The sequence below is a fragment of the Sarcophilus harrisii genome, chromosome 4, assembly GCF_902635505.1.
Source record: "Sarcophilus harrisii chromosome 4, mSarHar1.11, whole genome shotgun sequence".
Taxonomy (NCBI): domain Eukaryota; kingdom Metazoa; phylum Chordata; class Mammalia; order Dasyuromorphia; family Dasyuridae; genus Sarcophilus; species Sarcophilus harrisii.
The window spans coordinates 168,911,027-168,931,947 of NC_045429.1; the positions used below are offsets into that span (position 1 = coordinate 168,911,027).

A 20,921-nucleotide genomic window follows, 5' to 3' on the forward strand; every position below is an offset into this window, starting at 1 on the left:
GTTCTCCACTTGAAGATGTGAATTAATTTATGAAGTTATTTAAATACTGTGTCTTCTATCAGCTCTCAGTTAAATGTCATTGTTCTTCCAATTTATCTGTGTTCAACTTAAAAAAATAGCTCCTTAGAATAGCTGGCAGTAAAAAGAGTAAGAAAAGAATTTTTTTTTTTTTCTTTTTAAAGTGCTTCACAAACTAGATTTACTAGAGCATGGTTCATAAGATGGAGAACTGTCAGTTTGATAAATTACATTTTGAGAAACCTTTGAGGCAATATTTCAAGCAATGTGTAGTCCAACAAAAGAAAATTAAATTGTTCAGACTTATAGGTGCATGATGGATAAACTCAGATCTCAGGGTCAAGGCTAGATTAACCGAAGGATCAGTATACAAATTATGCAGAAGAAAATAATATATGTAAAATGAAATCTGAAAAATCAAATCTGACCAAAGGAGAGACAGTGCAAATCGGAAAATAAATGTGGAAGTAAATTTGGAAAGGATGGGAATAGGATGAGGAGATTATGTCTTGGAAGTCTTGGAGATTGAACCTGTGCAGGGAGAAATAACATTAATGAGGTTAATTTGAAATTCATTGATACTTATCAGTTGGGTGTGCCTAGTTGAGTCATATAATCTTTGTGGAACTCAGTTCTTCATTTGTAAAAATGAGACTGTTAGATTACATGTCTTTTAAGGTACCTTGCAGCTCTAAATATGAGTATGTCTCCTCAATACTTTAACCCATAAAATCTTAAATTTAGAAGTGACTTTACAGGACATATAGTCCAATCCATAGCTGATAGAATATTTCTTCTACAACATGTATAATATGTGATTATCTTACTTTTTCTTTAAGATATAGATGACAAAGGTCTTTTGCTTAAAGACCTTTGGTGATAAAGAGCTTATTACCTACTTTTGGATGGCTTTAATTATTAGGAAGTTTTTCCTTAAATCAAGCCTAATCTGCCTGCAAATTGCCAGAATAAGGTTATATGGAGTGAAGTAGTCTGAGAACTATTTTATCCTAACTCAAAACAAAATAGAGAACACTAGGGTGAATAAAATAAATGTGGAGATGGTGAAAAGTAAATAAATGGGTATTTGTATAGATTGCTACTTAGTCTGTTGGTGAGTGTATTCATATTTACTGTTGCTTATCTTTTGGTTCTCTATAAAATCAGGATTGCTATGAGCAGTAATTCTGAATTCATAGTTGGTTGATAAGGAAACTTTTAAACTTTTTTTTTTTCCCTGAAGAGTCTCTTTACCTTCAGAACTTATATAAAATTAATAGAGTTCATGCTTCAAGGAAACTTCTAGAAATGCCTTTTTCTTTATATGTTAAAATATAAATGAATCCCCCAGACTGGCTTTTCCAATATACTTGTGAAAGGACATGATTCCTATCTTCTCAGATCTGAAAATTTGTCATGGAAAAGAAGAATTAGATAAGTATATATTTCTTGTAATTCATACATTTGGGGCAAACTTGTCAAATCTCTAAAGAGACATAGACAGTCTTAGGATAAGCAAATACTTGAGTATTAGTTAGAACTATCCAAATAAAGACCTCTAAAATCATTTGCTTATTACTACCCTTTCAGTAAGGTAATATGTTTCATCATTTTGTCCTTTAGATATCATCCAGTATTTCAGAATTTTGACTATTGCATTGATAAGTGTTTCAAAGTTTTTTTTTTCCCCTTCATTATATTATTACTGTTGTTGTTCTGCTTCTATTCATATCACCTTGTTTTAGTTCGTGTATGTCATTCTACAATTTTCTAAAAAAAAAAAAAAAAATCTCTAATTTCTTAGTATCTCAACACATATAACATATATACGTGTGTGTGTGTGTGTATGTGTGTGTGATAATTGTTCATCCATCCTTCTTTTAGGCACCCCCACCCTTCTCTTGTTCTTTGTCATCACAAAAAGAACTGTTCTGATTTGCTATTTTTGAATAAGTCACCATCATCAAACATCACAAAAGCAAAGCCAGTCCATTTCTTTGGTCGACCACTTTTTGGTCAGTGGTTGTTTTGATCCCTTCAGTCTTTACATTCTGTTCAAAATTATCTTTTAATTTTTATTATTCAGTGTCTTTCTTGAAACTATCCTCAAAAAAATTTTTTTTTTTACATTGAGTGGTTATTCATTCATTGAAAATTCTCCCTAAAATAGTCCCTTTTTGGATCAACATTCCTACCATTATTTATATGAGTTTCTATATTTATGTATATCTTGAATTGTATAATAGATAGAGTAACATTGTATAATAGATAGAGTAGCCTCTGGATTGTTACAAATTGCAGACCTCTGCGAGCATGTCCTATTTCTCAAAACGACTCTTTAAATTCTCATCTATCCTTTGGAAGCTGAAGTGTCCAATAAATGGTTTCCACAGAAGCTAATCCTACTTCGTGTAGATTGACTGACATAATAGTAACTGTGGCAGATAATTTCGGTTATCCTTCTTCATTTATTTCAGAAACAAAACACTGGATGAAAACTTTTTCAGGAAAAACTGTTCTTGAGCTGATTCACTTACAGTTTGTGTTAAGTAGAATCTAAGCTCCCTTCCATTTCACTGATTCTCTGATTCCTTTATTTACTAATGGTGAAGAGAATATTTCTTTAAGCTGTTAGCTTTGGAAAATATGTCTGAATGTAAACAATTGATTTGCTAAATTTCTTTTCTTGATGTAGGTTTTAATTATCATAAGATCCTTTTTAGGGGAACTCAGATATTTTGTAGTTCTTGCTTTGTTTTAGGGTCTAAGACTTAATAATATGCTGGAATTAAGTTCATTTTTAAATCTCCATATCTCAGTTTCCTTCTTTAGATCCTTTTCTTTTTAATGAACTATAGTAGATCTTCCATAATTTTTTTTCCTGCTCTCCTAATGAACATATCATGTTATTGCTTATATAAATGCTCATCTTTTTTTTTTTTTTTTCCAAACGATGGATTTTCAGAACTTCCCTGTGAGGAAACAATATAGATTTCTCTTTCTTTTATATTCCAGTTCATTAATATTTTAGGATTATAATGCATCTTAATATTTTTTTCTTAACCTGTGGCATATAAATTGTCTATTTCTTGAGCATTTTTTACACTCACAGACACATAATCACCTTTAAAAAAAAAAAGTCAAACATCTGTTAATTTATACTCAACCAAAGTATATCAATTATTTGCTTGATCATTTAAATATTTTTTCATTGTATAGAATAGTGAAACTATTGCTTTTTCTGCATAAGAATTTGTTGGGAGGGGGGGAGCGCAATTCCCAATTAAAAAAAAAATCCACATTTATAATTAGTGAAGTAGGTCTTGATATGTATGCAACATTGATAAAATTATGTCTCAATAGATTCCATTTCTCAAATACTCTTTCTCCAAGGGTGTTTGACTTTAAAATTAATTTTTTTCCCATTAGAATCATAGTATCATATAACATATTATAAGAATTGGTCATGACCTCAGAGATCAACTAGTTTAAACTCATACTTTTATAGATGAGGAATTGAGTCCCATATATGTGAGATAAGCTAAGGTTTCACATACAAGAATTTGAGCCAGAATTAGGACCCAAGTTCTTCGGCTCCAAATCACCTCTTTTTACATTACAATATAGTTTCTTCCATGAGACAGTTGACTTTACTTTTTCTTCAATTTTTAAAAAAGACTCAATAGACTTTTTCTTATGAGATTTTTAAGAATTCATTGTGAGAATAGCTACTTGAGATATCAAACTGAGACTGTGGAAAATTGTGCATTAGAAACAACTTGAAAGGGCATTTTATCCACATGGTAAAATGGCTTTTTATTGATCCTCATGTATCAGAAGTCAGAAAACATTATTTCCATCTTTACAATTTTCAGTTTCTCTGAGTTTCTTAGTATCTTAAAATGTGCCCAGTTAGAGTAGATGTAAAACTATCAGTAGCATAATTTCAGAGAGGCCTAGAGAGAATTGCATGAACTGATGGCTAAGTGAAGTGAATTTCACTTAGAACCAAAAGAATATTGTACACAACAACAAGAAGATTATATGAGGATCAATTCTGATGGACATGACTCTTTTCAACAATGAGGAGATTCAGGCCAATTCCAATAGATTTCTGATGAAGAAGAGCCATTTACATCCAGAAAGAGGATTGTGAGCATTGAATGTGGATCACAACAGTATTATCACCTTTTTTTTTTTTTTAATTGGTGTTTTGCTTACTTTTTGTTTTCTTTTTTTTTTTTTTTGATGTCATTTTTCTTGTGCAGCATGACAGTTGTGGAAATATGTAGAGAAGAATTCACATGTTTAACATCTGTTGGATTACTTGATGTTTAGGAAAAAGGGTGGGAAAAAGGTAGAGAGAAAAAATTTGGAACACAAGGTTTTGCAGGGTGAATATTCAAAAATATCTTTGCAAAAATTTTGAAAATAAAATAGTTATATATTTTTTTTAAATGTGCCCAGTTAAAATTGTTTTCAGCAATGGAAAGAGTAAGAAGGTTATGTACTTAATAGTAAAAATTATTTTTCTATAGAATTTAAAATATCAACAGTGATGAAAGAACTTAAAAGTATTGAGCATAATAGTTTATTTAAATTAAGGTACAAAATAATACATGTATTTTAAAATCACATAGAACACATAAAATGCTGCTTTTTTAAAAATATAATATAGAGATATATAATACACCTACCCTTACTAATTAAAATGTAGTAAACTTTTAATGAGAAATAAGTTAATAAATAATTATATGAAGTCAAGAAACTTTGGTGTTTGCCAATTTAGAATATTTTTGCAGTATTTCTAAGATGTGTTCTTTCAAAAGTTTATCTCCTGTTGGTACTGAGATCAATAAATCTTAGATTAAAGACAAGAGAAGTAATCTAGATCTCAGCAGAACACTGATCTCTTCTACTTGACTTAAGAGAGTACTGGGTTTCTATGAAGGTATAAAAATAAGCCTCACTCATTTTAGTAATCTCCTCTAGGTGCAATTCACCTGATGTTTTAAAAATTGCATTCATTTTAAACAAATACAAAGAGGATAAAAGGAGAATATTTCCATCATATATATATATATATATATAATATAAAACACAAGAAAAAAGTGATTCAATATAAAACCATAACTTTCCATTCCACATTAATTAAAAAAAAAACAACTGTGATAAATACTGACAACATTTTCAAAGCTACTCTACTTTTCTGTGCTTCTTTCTAAGTTTTCTTTTGTTTTCTGTGGTACTAATTTAGCATTTTTCCCTCCTTCCCCACCCTGCCCTAGAGAAAGCTACCTTTAAATATAAATATACATATCTGCGTGCATGTTTGTGTATATTGTAGTAAAACATCCTCTTGTTTTTTTCTCATTTTACTCTTCATTTTTTCTTGCAAGTCTTTCCATTTTTAAAAAAATTTTCCACGTTTTTCTAAAATCAACTAGCTCATCATTTCTTATAGCACAGTAGCATTCTATCACATCACCTGATGATTTCAGTAGTCATGATAATGAGCTTACAACAGGGTTCTCATTTCTTTCAAGGATTGGCCTTGTGGATACTTCTAAACAACGAGGTATTGAGATATTAATGTTAGCACAAAATTAGTGGACTGCTTTTGAGGATTTGTGGGGAGCAGTTGTTATGTTGTCTTTTGTCTAATCTTTCAAAAGGGACTGTTCCTTTTCATACACAGATAGGTCTTTATTCAGCATAGATAGAAGGAGTATTACTGGATGATTCTGGTTAAACTTTTTATAAGGAAAAAAAAGGCACAAGCTATTTTAACTCATTTTCTCTCTTACAAAGAAGATCACTCCATTAAAATCCTACTCTAAAATTCAATCACAGTTTAGAGGTAACTAAATTCTTTAAGCCTCTCCTAGAAGAACATTTACTCTTTCAAGTTCTACTTGAAATGAGAGTAAGGAGGATAAGGGGGAGGAGGAGGAGGATGAAGAAGGAAATGGAGAAGGAGAAGGAGAATCTCAGTTATTTGGATTCAATGTAACTCCATGCCTTCCTAAATTTAGAGAATGTAACCACAAGTTTGGATGCTGTGTGACAAATTTCCTTAGCCACAGCAAATCATGAAACCACCTATTTGCATATGAGGTGATTATGGCCTACATCACTAGATGAAATATTAATGAAATCTTAGCTCTTTTCAATAATAAAAATACAATAACATTTGATATGTGTATTTACTCTTGCTTATAAAAATATGGATAAAATTGATAGTAAAACAATGGTAATATGGTTCCATGCAATGCTGGAGTTGTCAGAGGCTCTTAGTTTATATCTTAATTTCTGTTTTCTTGCTTGTGTGACTTAAGAGAAATTGCCAAGCCTCTCTGATCCTCAGTGTACTTATCTGTGAAATAAAGGGAATGACTGTTGACCTCTAAGTGCCCTCTAAAAGCAGTAACATGTTAGACCCATTGTTATCTTTAATCCAAAGTGAATACTTGAATAATATCAATCAAACAAAATTGTTACATTTTAAGTCTTAGAATTTCTTATATTGATTTATTTGTTGGGGGAGGGGATGTAGGAAGAGTCAAGAATCATGATTCAGATTACTGTTCTATTTTAAAAGGGTCCAGAATAAGTGGACACCTACATAACAATTCCATAAGGGTCCCATTGCCAAAACATTTGTCAGACCATATGCCTTGGCTTCAGGTTTAGTGTAGATAACTAAAACACTAATGACTTCATCCATCATTTTGGAGCTTGGCAGAAATATATCATTGGATCAGACAGAGAAGCTTGATTGCAGATGTTGTGAGAGTAGGGTATTGGGGTGGGGAGGAGTCTTTGGTTAGCACCATTTGCTTTGGTGATTCTGAAATGAGACTATTTATTATGTGACTGGTAATCCTATATAGATTGCCATCAGAACTGTATAGTAGGGCCAATCTGTCAGCAAATGCTGTGGGAGGGTTGACTTAGTGCCTGTTAAGTTGATCTGCCAAAACAGGGAAGTCAGCCACCATGCTGCCCTTGGTAAGACTCATCAGTGCTAATGGAGTGTGATGCAGCCATTCTCCCAGCCAGCGGAAATGTCAGTCCTCATGGAGTAACAGATAATTTAAACAATTGCCTCAGAGTAAAAATTGGAAAAACAAAATTAGGTAATTGTGATGTGAATCACTCAAAAATAAAACACACCCCTAAACAGAAAACCATTAACAAGAGAAATAGACCTTCAAGTAAAACCTGCTCTTAGGCTACATTATATACTTGATCTAAAACTTTTGACTGTGTGATGTTTTCTCTTACTAAGGAAATTTCTTATCTTTATACTCACAATTGATCTTAAATATTACTACAGAGCAGGAGAAAATAGTGCAATGGAACTGGTGCTTGTGCAGAGAATACAAAAATTCCTATGAATATAGTAGAATTCCAGCATTTTTTCAATGATGCATAATAATCATTCACAACTATATTCCTGACTATCACATTTAGCACTGTAGTCCTTTTATTTATATATTTATTTTATTTAATAGCCTTTTATTTACAGGATATATGCATGGGTAACTTTACAGCATTAACAATTGCCAAACCTCTTGTTCCAATTTTTCACCTCTTACCCCCCCACCCCCTCCCCTAAATGGCAGGATTACCAGTAGATGTTAAATATATTAAAATATAAATTAGATACACAATAAGGATACATGACCAAAATGTTATTTTGCTTTACAAAAAGAATCAGACTCTGAAATATTGTACAATTAGCTTGTGAAGGAAATCAAAAATGCAGGTGGGCATAAATATAGGGATTGGGAATTCAATGTAATGGTTTTTAGTCATCTCCCAGAGTTCTTTCTCTGGGCATAGCTGGTTCAGTTCATTACTGCTCCATTGGAAATGATTTGGTTGATCTCGTTGCTGAGGATGGCCAGGTCCATCAGAACTGGTCATCATATAGTATTGTTGTTGACGTATATAATGATCTCCTGGTCCTGCTCATTTCACTCAGCATCAGTTCGTGTAAGTCTCTCCAGGCCTTTCTAAAATCATCCTGTTAGTCATTTCTTACAGAACAGTAATATTCCATAATATTTATATACCACAATTTATTCAGCCATTCTCCAACTGATGGACATCCATTCAGTTTCCAGTTTCTAGTAGCACTGTAGTCCTAAAAGGCACATTTATAACAGCATGTTGAGTCTCAGGTTGAGATTACTATGTTTTCTTTTGCCAGTATCTTAAATAATTTTTTAGTTTCTTAATTTTGTTTTTTTTCAAGTACATTTTGTTAACTAGTTGTTATTTGTATAAAGGTGGACCAACCAAAGCATTAAATTTTAATTATGTTTAAAAATATGCAAAAGGAGTGTGGTATCACAATCTTAAGACATATACTTAAGCTAATAAATCTTTACTGAGTGCCTACTCTGTAGCAAGCCTTTTCTTATGTATTATGGTGGATCCAAATTACATGAAAGGAGTTATTTCTGACTTCAAGGAGTTTACTTTCTACATGAAAAGATAAGTTATAACAATATAAAGTAATGTATAATCCATGTAATTCTGAGTCTTTCAGATAAGCAATAATATGTCTTTAGTCTAGAGAAGTGAAAGAATTATATATATATATAAATCCTATAAATGCTATATTATTATTTATTTGAATCTTAAAGGATGGGAAGAATTTGAATAGGTAAATGAGAATCTTTTAAATAGAGGACTAAGCATGATCAGAGAATGGTAGGCAGGAATCATTTATAAGAAAGAGAATGAGGATTCTTACCCAGTTAAAGTGGAATCTTCAGATATAGGGTTGAATACATGGAAAGCTCCACAAATAGGTAGTATAGTTGGGATGTTGTCCTCAGAGTAGTAACAATGAACCATTTTATAATATCTGAATATCATAAATGTTTAGCAGGTTGAGGAGTGTTTTGGTAATTATACAATCTCACAGTTGAAAGTAACCTCAGAGAACAATCTAGCACAATCCATACCTGAAAATGAAATTTATATCTCATAATTGAATCTTCTAAATCAGGGCTTCTGAAACTTTTTCCACTCCATGAACGCTTTTTCACCTGAGAAATTTTTATGTGACCCCCAGGTATATATAGGGATATAAAATAGGTATACAATAGGTATACAAACAAAACATTTACTGATGGTAAAACATAATGTAGGGAACTTCATATTGAGTTATAAGATTCCATATGGGATTGCAAACCAGTTTAAGAAGATGGATTCTAAATAATATCTTGGAAGAATAAACATTCAGCCTTTCCTTCATATCCTTTAGTGAATCAGCTCATTCTGATTTCAGAGAGCAGCCTTAATTGCTAGGATAAGTTTCCTTACATTAAACTTAATTTTTTTCTTCTTCCATATTCATCATAGTTTCCTTCTTAATCTGATCTTTGCAATTAACAGAACAACGTTAATCCTTATTCTGTATGCCATCTCTTTACATATTTGCAGATACTGATCATCTTCCGCTAATTTTTTCCAATTTCTTGAACTTTTCCCCATGAGTTCATTTATTATCTTTGTGCAGATTATTCCCATGTCAGTTTATCGATTTATCTATAATTCTAGTCTTTTTCCTGGACTCCAGTTCCATATCACTTAATTGCATATTGGACATTTGAACTATATGTCTCATAAATAAATATCTCAAATTCATTATGTTTTAAATAACTCATCATCTTTCTTCAAAAACCTAAGTTTGTTTTGAAAGTTTTTTGGTAAATAATTGATGGCATCATTGTTCTTATATTGATCTTTTTCTAGCTAATTTAACTATACGCTATCACTCATATATATCCAATCACTAGCAGATCTTATAATGCCATTCCAATATTTCTGGATTTATTCCTTTTTCATAGATACTATTATATATACTTAGTATATATTAAGTTTGCTGAACCTTTTTTGGTAACGATGGTGTTGACTTATACTGAACTTTTACTCCACTTAAACTCTTAACTCTTTCCTATACAAAGTGATATCTTTCTCATCTTATTCTTGGGAAGTTGATAATTTCAAAAACCCAAGTGTAAGATTCAATTTTTCCCCATGAAAATTCATATTAGAGTTGACCCAGAATTCTTCCCAGTTTAAAAAAAATATGTAGAATCCCACAATTTTAGAATTTCAAGGGACCCCATCAAATATAAACTCTACCTGAAAAAGAATTACTTTTATAATAATAGTTGCTTGTTTGACTGGAGGAACGCCTGCTTCTTGTTAGAACATATAATAAACTGTCATTTTGCTCCTAGAGATATCTTTAGTCTTTTTTTTTTTTTTAATTAAATGGTGATCACTCACCATTCTGAGTCATACAACTATAGCCTTCCTAATTCATTGTAAAAGAATAATGTAGAAAGTTATTTTGGCCTAGCTTGTCTTTGAAAAAATGCCTATAAAATCTGAGCAATTGTCGAGGCTCAAGAATTTCTCAGGATTGAAGTCTATAAATTATAATATTCATGAGTGAAGATGATGGACTATTCCATTGTCAGAGTATTTGCTCTTTCTTAGACTTGGGTTTCCAAATTCAATTTCATTGAGCATTCTTGTTTTTGCCTATTTGCTTTCTCTTACCAATAATCTTGATTTGATAAATGGCTGCTGTTGATTAAATATCTATTCTGTGCCTATAGATGTTTTTCTCTATCCACATTACCTCTTTGGTTTTTCATTTGTGTCTGGCTCTTCATGGCCCCATTTGATGTTTTCTTTGAAAAGATATTGGACTGGTTTGTTATTTCCTTTTCCACCTCATTTTACAGATGAGGAAACTGAAGCAAACAGGTTTAAGTAACTTGCCCAGAGTTACACAGTGAGTGTTTTAGGCACAATTTGAACTCAGGAAGATGAGTTTTCCTGGCTCTAGTCCCAGTCCTCTATCAACTGTGCCATCTGCACATTCTGCAAATCATTACTTTAACTTCATTTGCACTATGCTTCTGTCACCTTTCATTACCTGTTAAAACCAATTCTCATGAAAAGTAAAAAAAAAAAAAAACCAAAAACTTTCCTTTCTAACTTTGAGCTAATGAAGGAAAAGAAGTATGAGTTTCTTGTCTGAACACCTGAGTTGCAATCTTGGTTGTTAATTACTAAAATACCTTTTTATACAAATAATTATCTTAATTACACTAATTCACATTTTTAGAACACTTTCCATAAAATGTCTCAATAGATTCTCACAATACTTTTATGACATTGGTAATGAAAGGCTTATATTTTAGATTAAGTGAGGCATAGAAAAATAAAATGACTTGCTGATAAGCTCCTGAATAGAGAGTGTGGTGGGCTGAGAGAATCTGAAGAATTGATAAAAATTATTCCCTAGGGCCAGCAGGAAAAAGGTTCTGATAATGGAGATCAGTTTAGTTCCCTGGTCCCACCCACTGAAGGTAATCCAGTCAGAAATTCAAATTATGTCCAGTTACTGAGGCTAAATTCTCCTATTAGACAACTTTTAGCCCATGTCCTAGTGACCACCTTCTTTTGGGTCAGTTACCATGGCACTCTACCTTATGGTATCTTTCCTAACACCATTATGCTTCTCAGCCCCACTTTTCCCCCTTATAGTAACAGTCTTTTAAGATGCTAAGTCCCTTTCAGGATTTAACCTGCCAGCTAAGAGCATGCTCCAAACTCATGGGATCCTCCCTTACTACTGCTAATTGTGATTTACACTGAGAAACTTATCTTTCATATGTTCTCCTACTCTACTTCATATTTATTGTATCACTTCATTTTGTCTGTAACCTATTCCCTTAAATAAATCATATTTCCCAAAAAGAATGGCCATTGTGAATTCTTCACATGACTGAACCCCACTTTTGGTGCCTTCCATCATCTGTTGTCTACATAGATCATATTTGCTGTCAAAGTCCACATTATAAAACACATCATAGCCTAAAGTCTAGTAAGTGGTTAGTAAGGATCTGAAACTAGGTCTTTTTTTTTTCCCTTAGTTCAGTGGTCTTTTAAGCACATGACCTGAACATGACCTTAAAGATCTTTCTGAGATTTTCCAGGTTTTTTTATGCCTGATTCTTAATTTTTAACCAAGCAAGTTATTTAATCCACTACCTTGAAAACAAATTTTCTCCAGGCACAGAGTATTATTTTTCTTTATTCTTTGTTAAATCATTCCTTCACTTTTTTTCAGAAAAATTTTTAAATATCAACCTCTTTTCTACTTTTCCTTAAAATAGTTCTCTATAGATTAGCATTCTTGCCCACACTCCCACAGATATTTTTGTGTTTTGTGAAGTTATACTGTTGCGATTCAAAAGGAGACCCCTAAGAGGTTGGGGTCACAGATGGGTATCTCGAGGCATCTCAAATAATTTGCAGGCTTGACCTCATCTCCAAGTCAAAGGGGCAAAGTTTATTGGAATTGTAATGCCAATTAAAGTGGGCTAAATTCCAGAAAGACTTAGGAAAGAACCAGGAGAAAGAAGATAAATTTATAGAATAAAGTTAGAGAGACCAGAACTTCATGTTACTTATTTGCTAATCTTATAGCTTACAAGTAGGCTTGAGGGGTGGTCTATTCACTATTGTCTTTGGAACTTGGTTACCGACCAGCAGATTATCTGTTTAACAGTCAATAATGTAGGACTATCCTTAGGTTAGAAGACTTTAGAATCATTGTCAGACATATTGTTAGCACTCTAAGGTCAGAGGACCATTGCTATAGCTGCCCTAGAAACTATGTTCCCTTCAATATTGTACACAACTCCTATATGCTACTATAATGAACCTCTATCTCTACCACCCAAAAGGGGAATAAATGAGAAAGAAAATAGAAAAGAAACAAAAAGATGAAAATACTATACTTTGATCCACATTCAGTCTTCATAGTTCTCTCTCTGAATGTGATAGAGAATTAACTGAAAAACAATTAGAAGTAATCCATAACTTTAGCAAAATTTTAGGATACAATAGAAATCCACATAAATCATCAACATTTTTATACATCACTAACAAAACCCAACAGCAAGAGATACAAAGAGAAATTCGATTTAAATAACTGTTGATGGGATAAAATATTTGGGAATCTATCTTTCAAGGGAGGGTCAGGAACTATATGAACAAAACTACAAAACACTTTCCCCGCAAATAAAATCATATCTAAGCAGTTGGAAAAATATCAGGTGCTCTTGGATAGGTCGAGCGAATATAATAAAGATGACAAGACTACCTAAACTAATGTATTTATTTAGTGCTATACCAATCAAACTCCCAAGAAGCTATTTTACTGACCTAGAAAAAAATAACAAAATTAATCTGGAAGAATAAAAGTCAAGAATTTTAAGAGAATTAATGAAAAGAAAAGGAAATGAAGGTGTCCTAGCTGTACCAGATCTAAAACTGTATTATAAAGCAGTCGTCATCAAAACCATTTGGTACTGGCTAAGAAACAGAATAGTTAGTTGATCAGTGGGATCAATGACTATAGTAACCTAGTATTTCACAAATCCAAAGACCCCAGCTTTTGGGATAAGAATTCATTGTTTGTCAAAAACTGCTGGGAAAATTGCTAATTACTATGGCGGAAACTAGGCATTGACCCACGCCTAACATCATATACCAAGATAAGGTCGAAATGGGTACATTATCTAGGCATAAACAATGATATTATAAACAAATTAGAATAACATAGAATAGTTTATCTCTCACATCTGTGGAGGAAGAAGGAAATTTGTGAACAAAGAACTAGAGATCCTTATTGATCACAAAATAAATAATTTGATTATATTAAGTTAAAAAAATTTTGTATACACAAAACATGCATACAAGATTAGAAGGGAAGTAATAAACTGGGAAAAGATTTTTATATTCAAAGGTTCTGATAAAGGCATCATTTCTAAAGTATATAGAGAATTGACTCAAATTTATGATAGTGTTCTCCAGTTTATAAATGGTCCAAGGATATGAACAATTTTCAGCTGAAAAAGAAACTACTTATAGTCATATGAAAAGGTGCTCTAAATTACTATTATCAGAGAAATGCAAATTAAGACAACTCTGAGACACCACTACACACCTGTCAGATTGGCTATGACAAAAAATGATAATAACCAGTGTTGGAGAGGTTGTGGGGAAACTGGGACACTGATACATTGTTTGTAGAACTGTGAACATATCCAACCATTCTGTAGAGCAATTTGGAATTATGCCCAAAAAGTTATCAAACTGTGCATACCCTTTGATCCAGCAGTGTTTCTACTGGGATTATATCCCAAAGAGGTCTTCAAGGAAGGAAAGGGACCCACATGTGTAAAAATGTTTGTGGTAGCCCTTTTTGTAGTGACAAGAAACTGGAAAGTCAGTGGATGCCCATCAGTTGGAGAATGGCTGAGGAAATTATGGTATATGAATATTATGGAATATTATTGTTCTGTAAGAAGTGACCAGCAGGATGTTTTCAGAGAGGCTTGGAGAGAGACTTACATGAACTTATGCTAAGTGAAATGAGCAGAACCAGGAGATCATTATACACGGAAACAAACAAACAAACAAAAAAAAACTATACAATTATCAATTGTGAGGCATGTGTCTTTCTTCAACAATGATATGATTCAAACCAGTTCCACTTGTTCAGTGATGAAGAGAGCCATTTACACCCAGACAGAGGACTACAGGAACTGAATATGAACCTCAACATAGCATTCTCACTTTCTCTGTTGTTGTTTGCTAGCATTTTGTTTTCTTTCTCAGTTTTTTTCTTCCTTCTTGATCTGATTTTTTTGTGCAACAAGATAACTGTATAAATATGTATACATATATTGGATTTAACATATATTTTAGCATATTTAACACATATTGGACTCTCTGCCACCTAGGGAAGGGGCTTAAGGGAAGGAGGGGAAAATTTGGAACAAAAGGTTTTTCAAGGGTCAATGTTGAAAAATTACCTTGTATATGTTTTGTAAATAAAAAACTTTAAAAAAAAAGTGTAGTCCTAAATAAACTGTTAGCCAGGGGCAGCTATATAGAGGAATGGATAGATCACTAGTCCTGGAATTAAGAGGACCTGAGTTCAAATGTGGCCTTAGGCAAGTCTCTTAATGCCATTTGCTTCTCAAAAAATAAATAAATAAGCTGTTAGTATCCCTCCCCCTACCCTCCCTCCCACAAAAAAAGAGTATACTTTCAATTGATTTCAGAAAGTTTTATTTTAGGTAAAATCTTTATGCAAAAAAGGGAGTGCTAGGTTCCTGGCAAACATTAACTGTTAACCTTGTTTCTTAAAAAATGATTTTATTAAATGTTATTTTAAAAAAAAAATTCCAGTCTTTAAAGAGATGATACATCAAAAGATTTTTTTTTTTTTTACAAAAGCTACCAAGTATTCTTCAGAATAAAAATTTTAAAGCCATTTCTAAGTCAGATTATTATTTTTACTCCAATTCATGTAATAAATGAAGAAACTATAAATGCAATCAATATTTATAGAACATTTAAATAGTTCATAAAAGCTTGCTAGTCTTTAACATACTATTTTTTAAGTCTTTGATCTGTTTTCTCAAATATCCACAAGCTTAAACCCAGATACATGTCTGAGACTTGTTCTTGATTATTGTCTTTTGTTCTGAGGACTAACATAACATCAACTATGTTGGTGTCAAGAATCAGACTTATATGATTTTGGAAAATTTTACCGTAGTTTGGACACAAATAATCCTTATGAACATTTAGGGTGGGAGATATCTCTAAGTTTGTGCATTTCACATTTCTTTGCTATTAGAAAAGAAAAAAAAATAGTTGGTCCGTGGCATTATTTCTAAGACTTTCTATTGTAAGTTAATTGTTTAATTGATAAAACCATACACTACAGCTTTAAAGGAATTAGAAATCATAGTTATTTTATTACTTATTGACATAAATTCACATTAATTTTTTATTTAATTTTACAAATATAATTTTTCAGTTTGTGGATGCTTTTTGGAAGAAGTAGACAAATTAATATAGTAGATCAAATTTATACTTTGTAAAGAGATTTTTTGTTCTTAAGAAACAACTGGCAATAGAAAGAAGAGTTTAATTAAAAGAGGATGTTAGTATACTTGCAATCAGGTTAATAACTTTTTAAGCATGGATAAATGTTTCATAAGACTACTGGAGTTATTTCTCTGTGAGTTTTTTTTTTCTAAATTAGTATTTTCTTTTGTAGTGCTTATTGATGGAGAATCAAAATTCTCTATTCAAGTTCCAGCTTTCACACTTGATTGCAAATTATTTCATTAAGCTGAAACTCTTGGATTTCAGAGATTTAATCTTACATATTCCCAAGTGTCTAACTTCATGCTGTTATAGACATTTAGTTATCAAACATTCATCATATCTTAATTTTTGTGTTGTATTTTACTTGTTTTTAGTTTCAGTTAAGTCAGATTAGAATAGTTTCTGAAACCGATGGGCCCTGTTATAAAGGAGATAATTTGTAAGTTACATATGGATGAATTATATGAATATATTAGTATTACTTTTAAATTACTGAGATAATGCTAAATGGTCTGTGAATATTTTTTTAAGATTCTAGCTTTAGGAATAACATTTCAGAATTATAATTTTTGTCATGTTGTACTTTCTTCAATGATATATGGAGGAAATTTTGTACCAATTAGTGTTACACCTTTTAAATTCTTTGAATCTGTGATTTATAAATAATGAAAGTCAAGTTGTCTTAAAGACAATTATTGATAACCACCAATTTGAGGCTCATTGGCCTGTGGTGAAGTTGTCATTGGTCCTTGAGAACAGCTCAGCAGAATTGTTGTTTAATTCAATTCTAGTATTTTTAGGATTCTCAGAGTTCATTTTTAGAATAGTTCTTGGAATAAGAGCAGAAATTGGCAGAACTGACTTAAGGTTCACTTGATATCATTCATTAGGGACCTAAATATGGAGTATAGTGAAAATAATATTTCTCCTGCTACTATAAATTTTGAGACATGAAGAATTGTAAATCATTGTTTTGCAGTGGAAAGATAGTGTTCAGTTTTTAGTAAATGAATGAAGCACTGAAGAATTTTTATTTTTTCCCCCTGTATATCATGCATAGTAATATAGTTCCTATAATTTTTGTAAAGGATTACTTCTTAGGAAAGAGGAAGATAGAATCCAGACTTCTAAATTGATAGGTATGAGGAACTTCAGATATTCCAACTCCATATATATAGATTTATAATTTACATTCATAGAGAGTTGTCTACGCCATGGAAAACTTAAATGACTTGCCCATTTCTACAGAGCTATAACATGTTTAACTGTGTTAGATTTTGTTGTTTCTTCAGTTTTGGAAAAATCAAAATTTGTCTTAATTTAAATTTGGCTTACACTCAAAGGAAGTCTGATATCAGAAATAGAATCAAAATGCCTGGAGATGTGGTGGGTAAAAAATGAAATGATTGAGATTAGGAGCTTTTGAAGTTGGAAAGGGGAACATGAACAGGAGAAATTTCCTGAAATCATCTTGTGAACAGTTAAAGGAACATGGAAACAATTACTGATTGATCAGTTCAAGGCTAGTTTGCAGATAAAATGTATGGGTTTTTTGAGATGTATAAATTGTGAGAAAACTCTTTGCATCAATCTTTGGATCTTACTGGATTTTTAGTAAGCATTGTAAGTCTCTTGGTTACAATCTCTAAGCATCAACTAGAGGTGGTCCAGTTACACAGGACTAGATTCAAACAATGCGATAAAGTTGTCTGTTTTTTTTTTTTTAACCAATTTGCACAACTGAATAAAGTTTTCTTACAAGACAGAAATTGGAATAGACCCATAATTGGATACAAAGGGAACTGAGCTAGATCCAGAATTGAGTCACAAGATGGAGTCAGCATGGTTCTCTCCATTTCTACTACCACTTGCTGTTCTAATCCCCTCAATTCCTTCAGATGCCAGGGAAGCTGGGAAACTGAGACAAGGAGGGAAAGTATTCAGAACATGGAGTACAGTCAGTGAAGAGGTAAGGAGTTGGAATTTGGAAAATGTGATACAATATATGACAATGTAATAGGTAGCCAGTGTTACTGGAATGTATAATATATTTTAAAATGTAAGTAAATTTAATTAACATTTAAGAAGAATGGAAATATAGGAGTGGTCCAGCTTGAGAAGGATTATAAAAATGAAACAGAATTTTTATTTGATTTTGAAGGTAAATTTGGAGTATATAAGTTTGTGATATGATCAGAATTATCTTTTAGGAAGGCCAGTTTGGCAGTTTAGTGTAAGATGGATTGTCATGGGAAGACTTGAGACAATAAGAACAATCTATAGGCTATTGTAATAATCCAGATGTGGCTGTGTGAATAAAAAGAAGGAGATATATTAGAAATATGTCTAAAATGTAGAATTGACAAGATTTGGCAATTATTTTCATATGATCTATGTAAAAGTGAGAATTAAAGAATGAAATTTAGGTTGGGTGGCTTGTTGGTGCTGTTATCTGTAACAGGGAAGGTTCAAAGTTGGCGAGGATATTCAGGAAAAAAAAAGGAATTTATTTTTGGATATAGAAAGTTTAAAATATGTGTTGGATATCTAATTCAAGATCTTCATTAAGCATCTGGAGATTTAAGATTGGATATCAGGAGGTCATTTTTCACGGTGTTTCTTTATTAGGCATTTCCTAATTTCCAAGGAAAGCCTGAATAACTAGGTGGCACATTGGGTGGCTAGTTCTAGAATCAGGAAGATTCATCTTCCTAAGTTCAAACTTAGGCCTCAAACACTTATTATCTATGTGACCCTGAGATAATTCTGTTTGCCTTAGTTTCCTCATTTGTAAAATAAGATGGAGAAAGAAAGGGCAAACTGATTCACTGTTTGCCAAGAAAACCCCAATTGAAGTTATGAAATTCTTTGACTGAAGATACTGAACAACAATACCAGTCTATCTAATTCTTCAAAAGCTAACTTTACTATTGTATTACCTATCCTAGTCATTAGTCTCTGTGTTTCTGTCCAATTCTAAAATGAGGGTGGGGTAAACTAGGTGTTTAAGTTTCTTTAATCCTAAAAATAGAACACTATCACTTAAATGTGAAATGCACACATACATAATGGGTTTATAATAACAGTCATTACCAAATAATGTTAATATTACTCTCTTTTAGAATCTTAAAATGAAAAGTTCAAAAAAGAGAATAATTGATTTAAAATTTTTTAAGTATAAGCAACTTGAAGCTCAGTCTATTTGTGAAGATCATCAACAAGTTAATTTAGGATAAAAATTTATTTTATCAGTATTTATAAAGCATTTCCCATGTGCCATGCATTGAACTAGACTCTGAGAATTAAAGAACAAAATGACAATCCCTTGTTCATGAGAACGCTACATTTTGCTGCAAATTGTGAGACAGTTAAGACACAGGAACAGAACTTAGAATATTCCTTAGTTTTAAGTTTATAATAGATGTGAAATAGGAAGATTATGCTATTACTTGGTAAAAACTACCTGCAATCACTTCATTTACTTTCGAATGGTTTTAAGTTTTCACAGTATTGATTCACTTGTGTCATGTGAAAGATCACTATTTTTTTCTTTTTAGGTAAATGAACAGTGCCATTTTATTCAATGATCATTTAATATGTATATAGAAAAAACTCTGTGTCTTTAGGATATTTTGAAAAATGAACTATAAATATAGTTACTGCACAAAGGAAGTAACTTACATTTTCTGAGTGAAGAAAGTACGTAGGGATTCGTGAGTGATTCTGCTTTAAGAGTCAGTCATGGTACGTGCTAGCATCATTCTGCTTTTCAAAGCTTTAATGTGTGTGTGTGTATGTATGTATGTATGCATATGTATATTTGTGTAATTTCATTGAAGTATGGGCTGATTCTTGTACAAAATAAATGCACCAGAGCAAATGAGCTTCTTGGTATATCTTAATCATTAATACACCTTGTCATTGAGATTTAACAAAGTCACAGCTTCTAGACATCTGATACAGGATTAAATTCCTTGTCTTTAGGCTCCAAGTCTAGCCTTCTATCTCCTTTAATAAATTTCCAGTAATATTTTTGTTTGTTTTTGGTAAATCTAAAGCTAACCACATTGGGAAAAAGAAACTATGTTATCAAAAATAATGTTATTCTATAAATTAATTGTTTCTAAATATCTGTTGTTTATTGATTGAAAGATACTTCCTCAAATAATATAAATTGAAACCTCTTTTTAATAGTTTCCCATCCATCCAAGGATGATAATAATGTTGGTGGTGGTAGTGGTTGTGATGGGTATGGTGGTGAAGATGAGGAGGAGGAAGAGGATGATAAATGATGATGTTAAATTATTGCCTGTTTTTCAACTCTGATGATAAACCCTCTGAAGTTACTCACTTTATTCATTTCAGTTAGTGAATAAAATCTGTGAGAGGGAAAGAATAGATATTAGGGAGAATGTTTTTGCATACAATGTTGAAGAGTGAGGAAAAAAAAAGTGACTGCCACCTTTCGAAATTAGAGAGAGAGAACCTCTCCATAGAAAAAGCAATTTCTCTACATGCATGTTACTCAATTTCATTCCCACTTCTTCAGTAGATAGCCCACTCCATCATCCCCATTCTTTGGCTAATCATCATTCTTTCCTTGTCTACTGTATGCCTCCCTACCTCCTAAAAGCATTGTTACAATAAACAAATAAACCTCTCACTTGATCCATTCATCCCCTCTAGTTTGTATGATATGTCTCTCTTCCAAAGTGAAGTCCTTCTACAACCAACGTCTTTACTTTCTTTCCTCTCATTCTCCGCTCTCTGCATTCTGGCTTCTGATTTCACCATTCTGCTGAAATGACTCTCTCCTTAGTAACCTGTTATCTTTTAATTACCTTATATAATTAGCCTTTTCATTACTCAACCATAGAATTCTCTGC

At 32.1% G+C, this 20,921-nt stretch overlaps 1 protein-coding gene across 9 annotated transcripts in view; it reads left to right on the forward strand.

The window, feature by feature from the left end:
- PTPRK (protein tyrosine phosphatase receptor type K) overlaps positions 1-20,921 on the forward strand; it is a 721,856-nt gene that overhangs the window by 370,023 nt on the left and 330,912 nt on the right. Inside the window, exon 2 of one of the 9 annotated variants that reach the window (XM_031964292.1) lies at positions 17,934-18,004. The exons of the other annotated variants lie outside the window; for them this stretch is intronic. Coding sequence (XP_031820152.1) covers positions 17,934-18,004 — 71 coding nt within the window. The remainder of the gene's footprint in view (positions 1-17,933; positions 18,005-20,921) is intronic. 9 annotated transcript variants of the gene reach the window in all.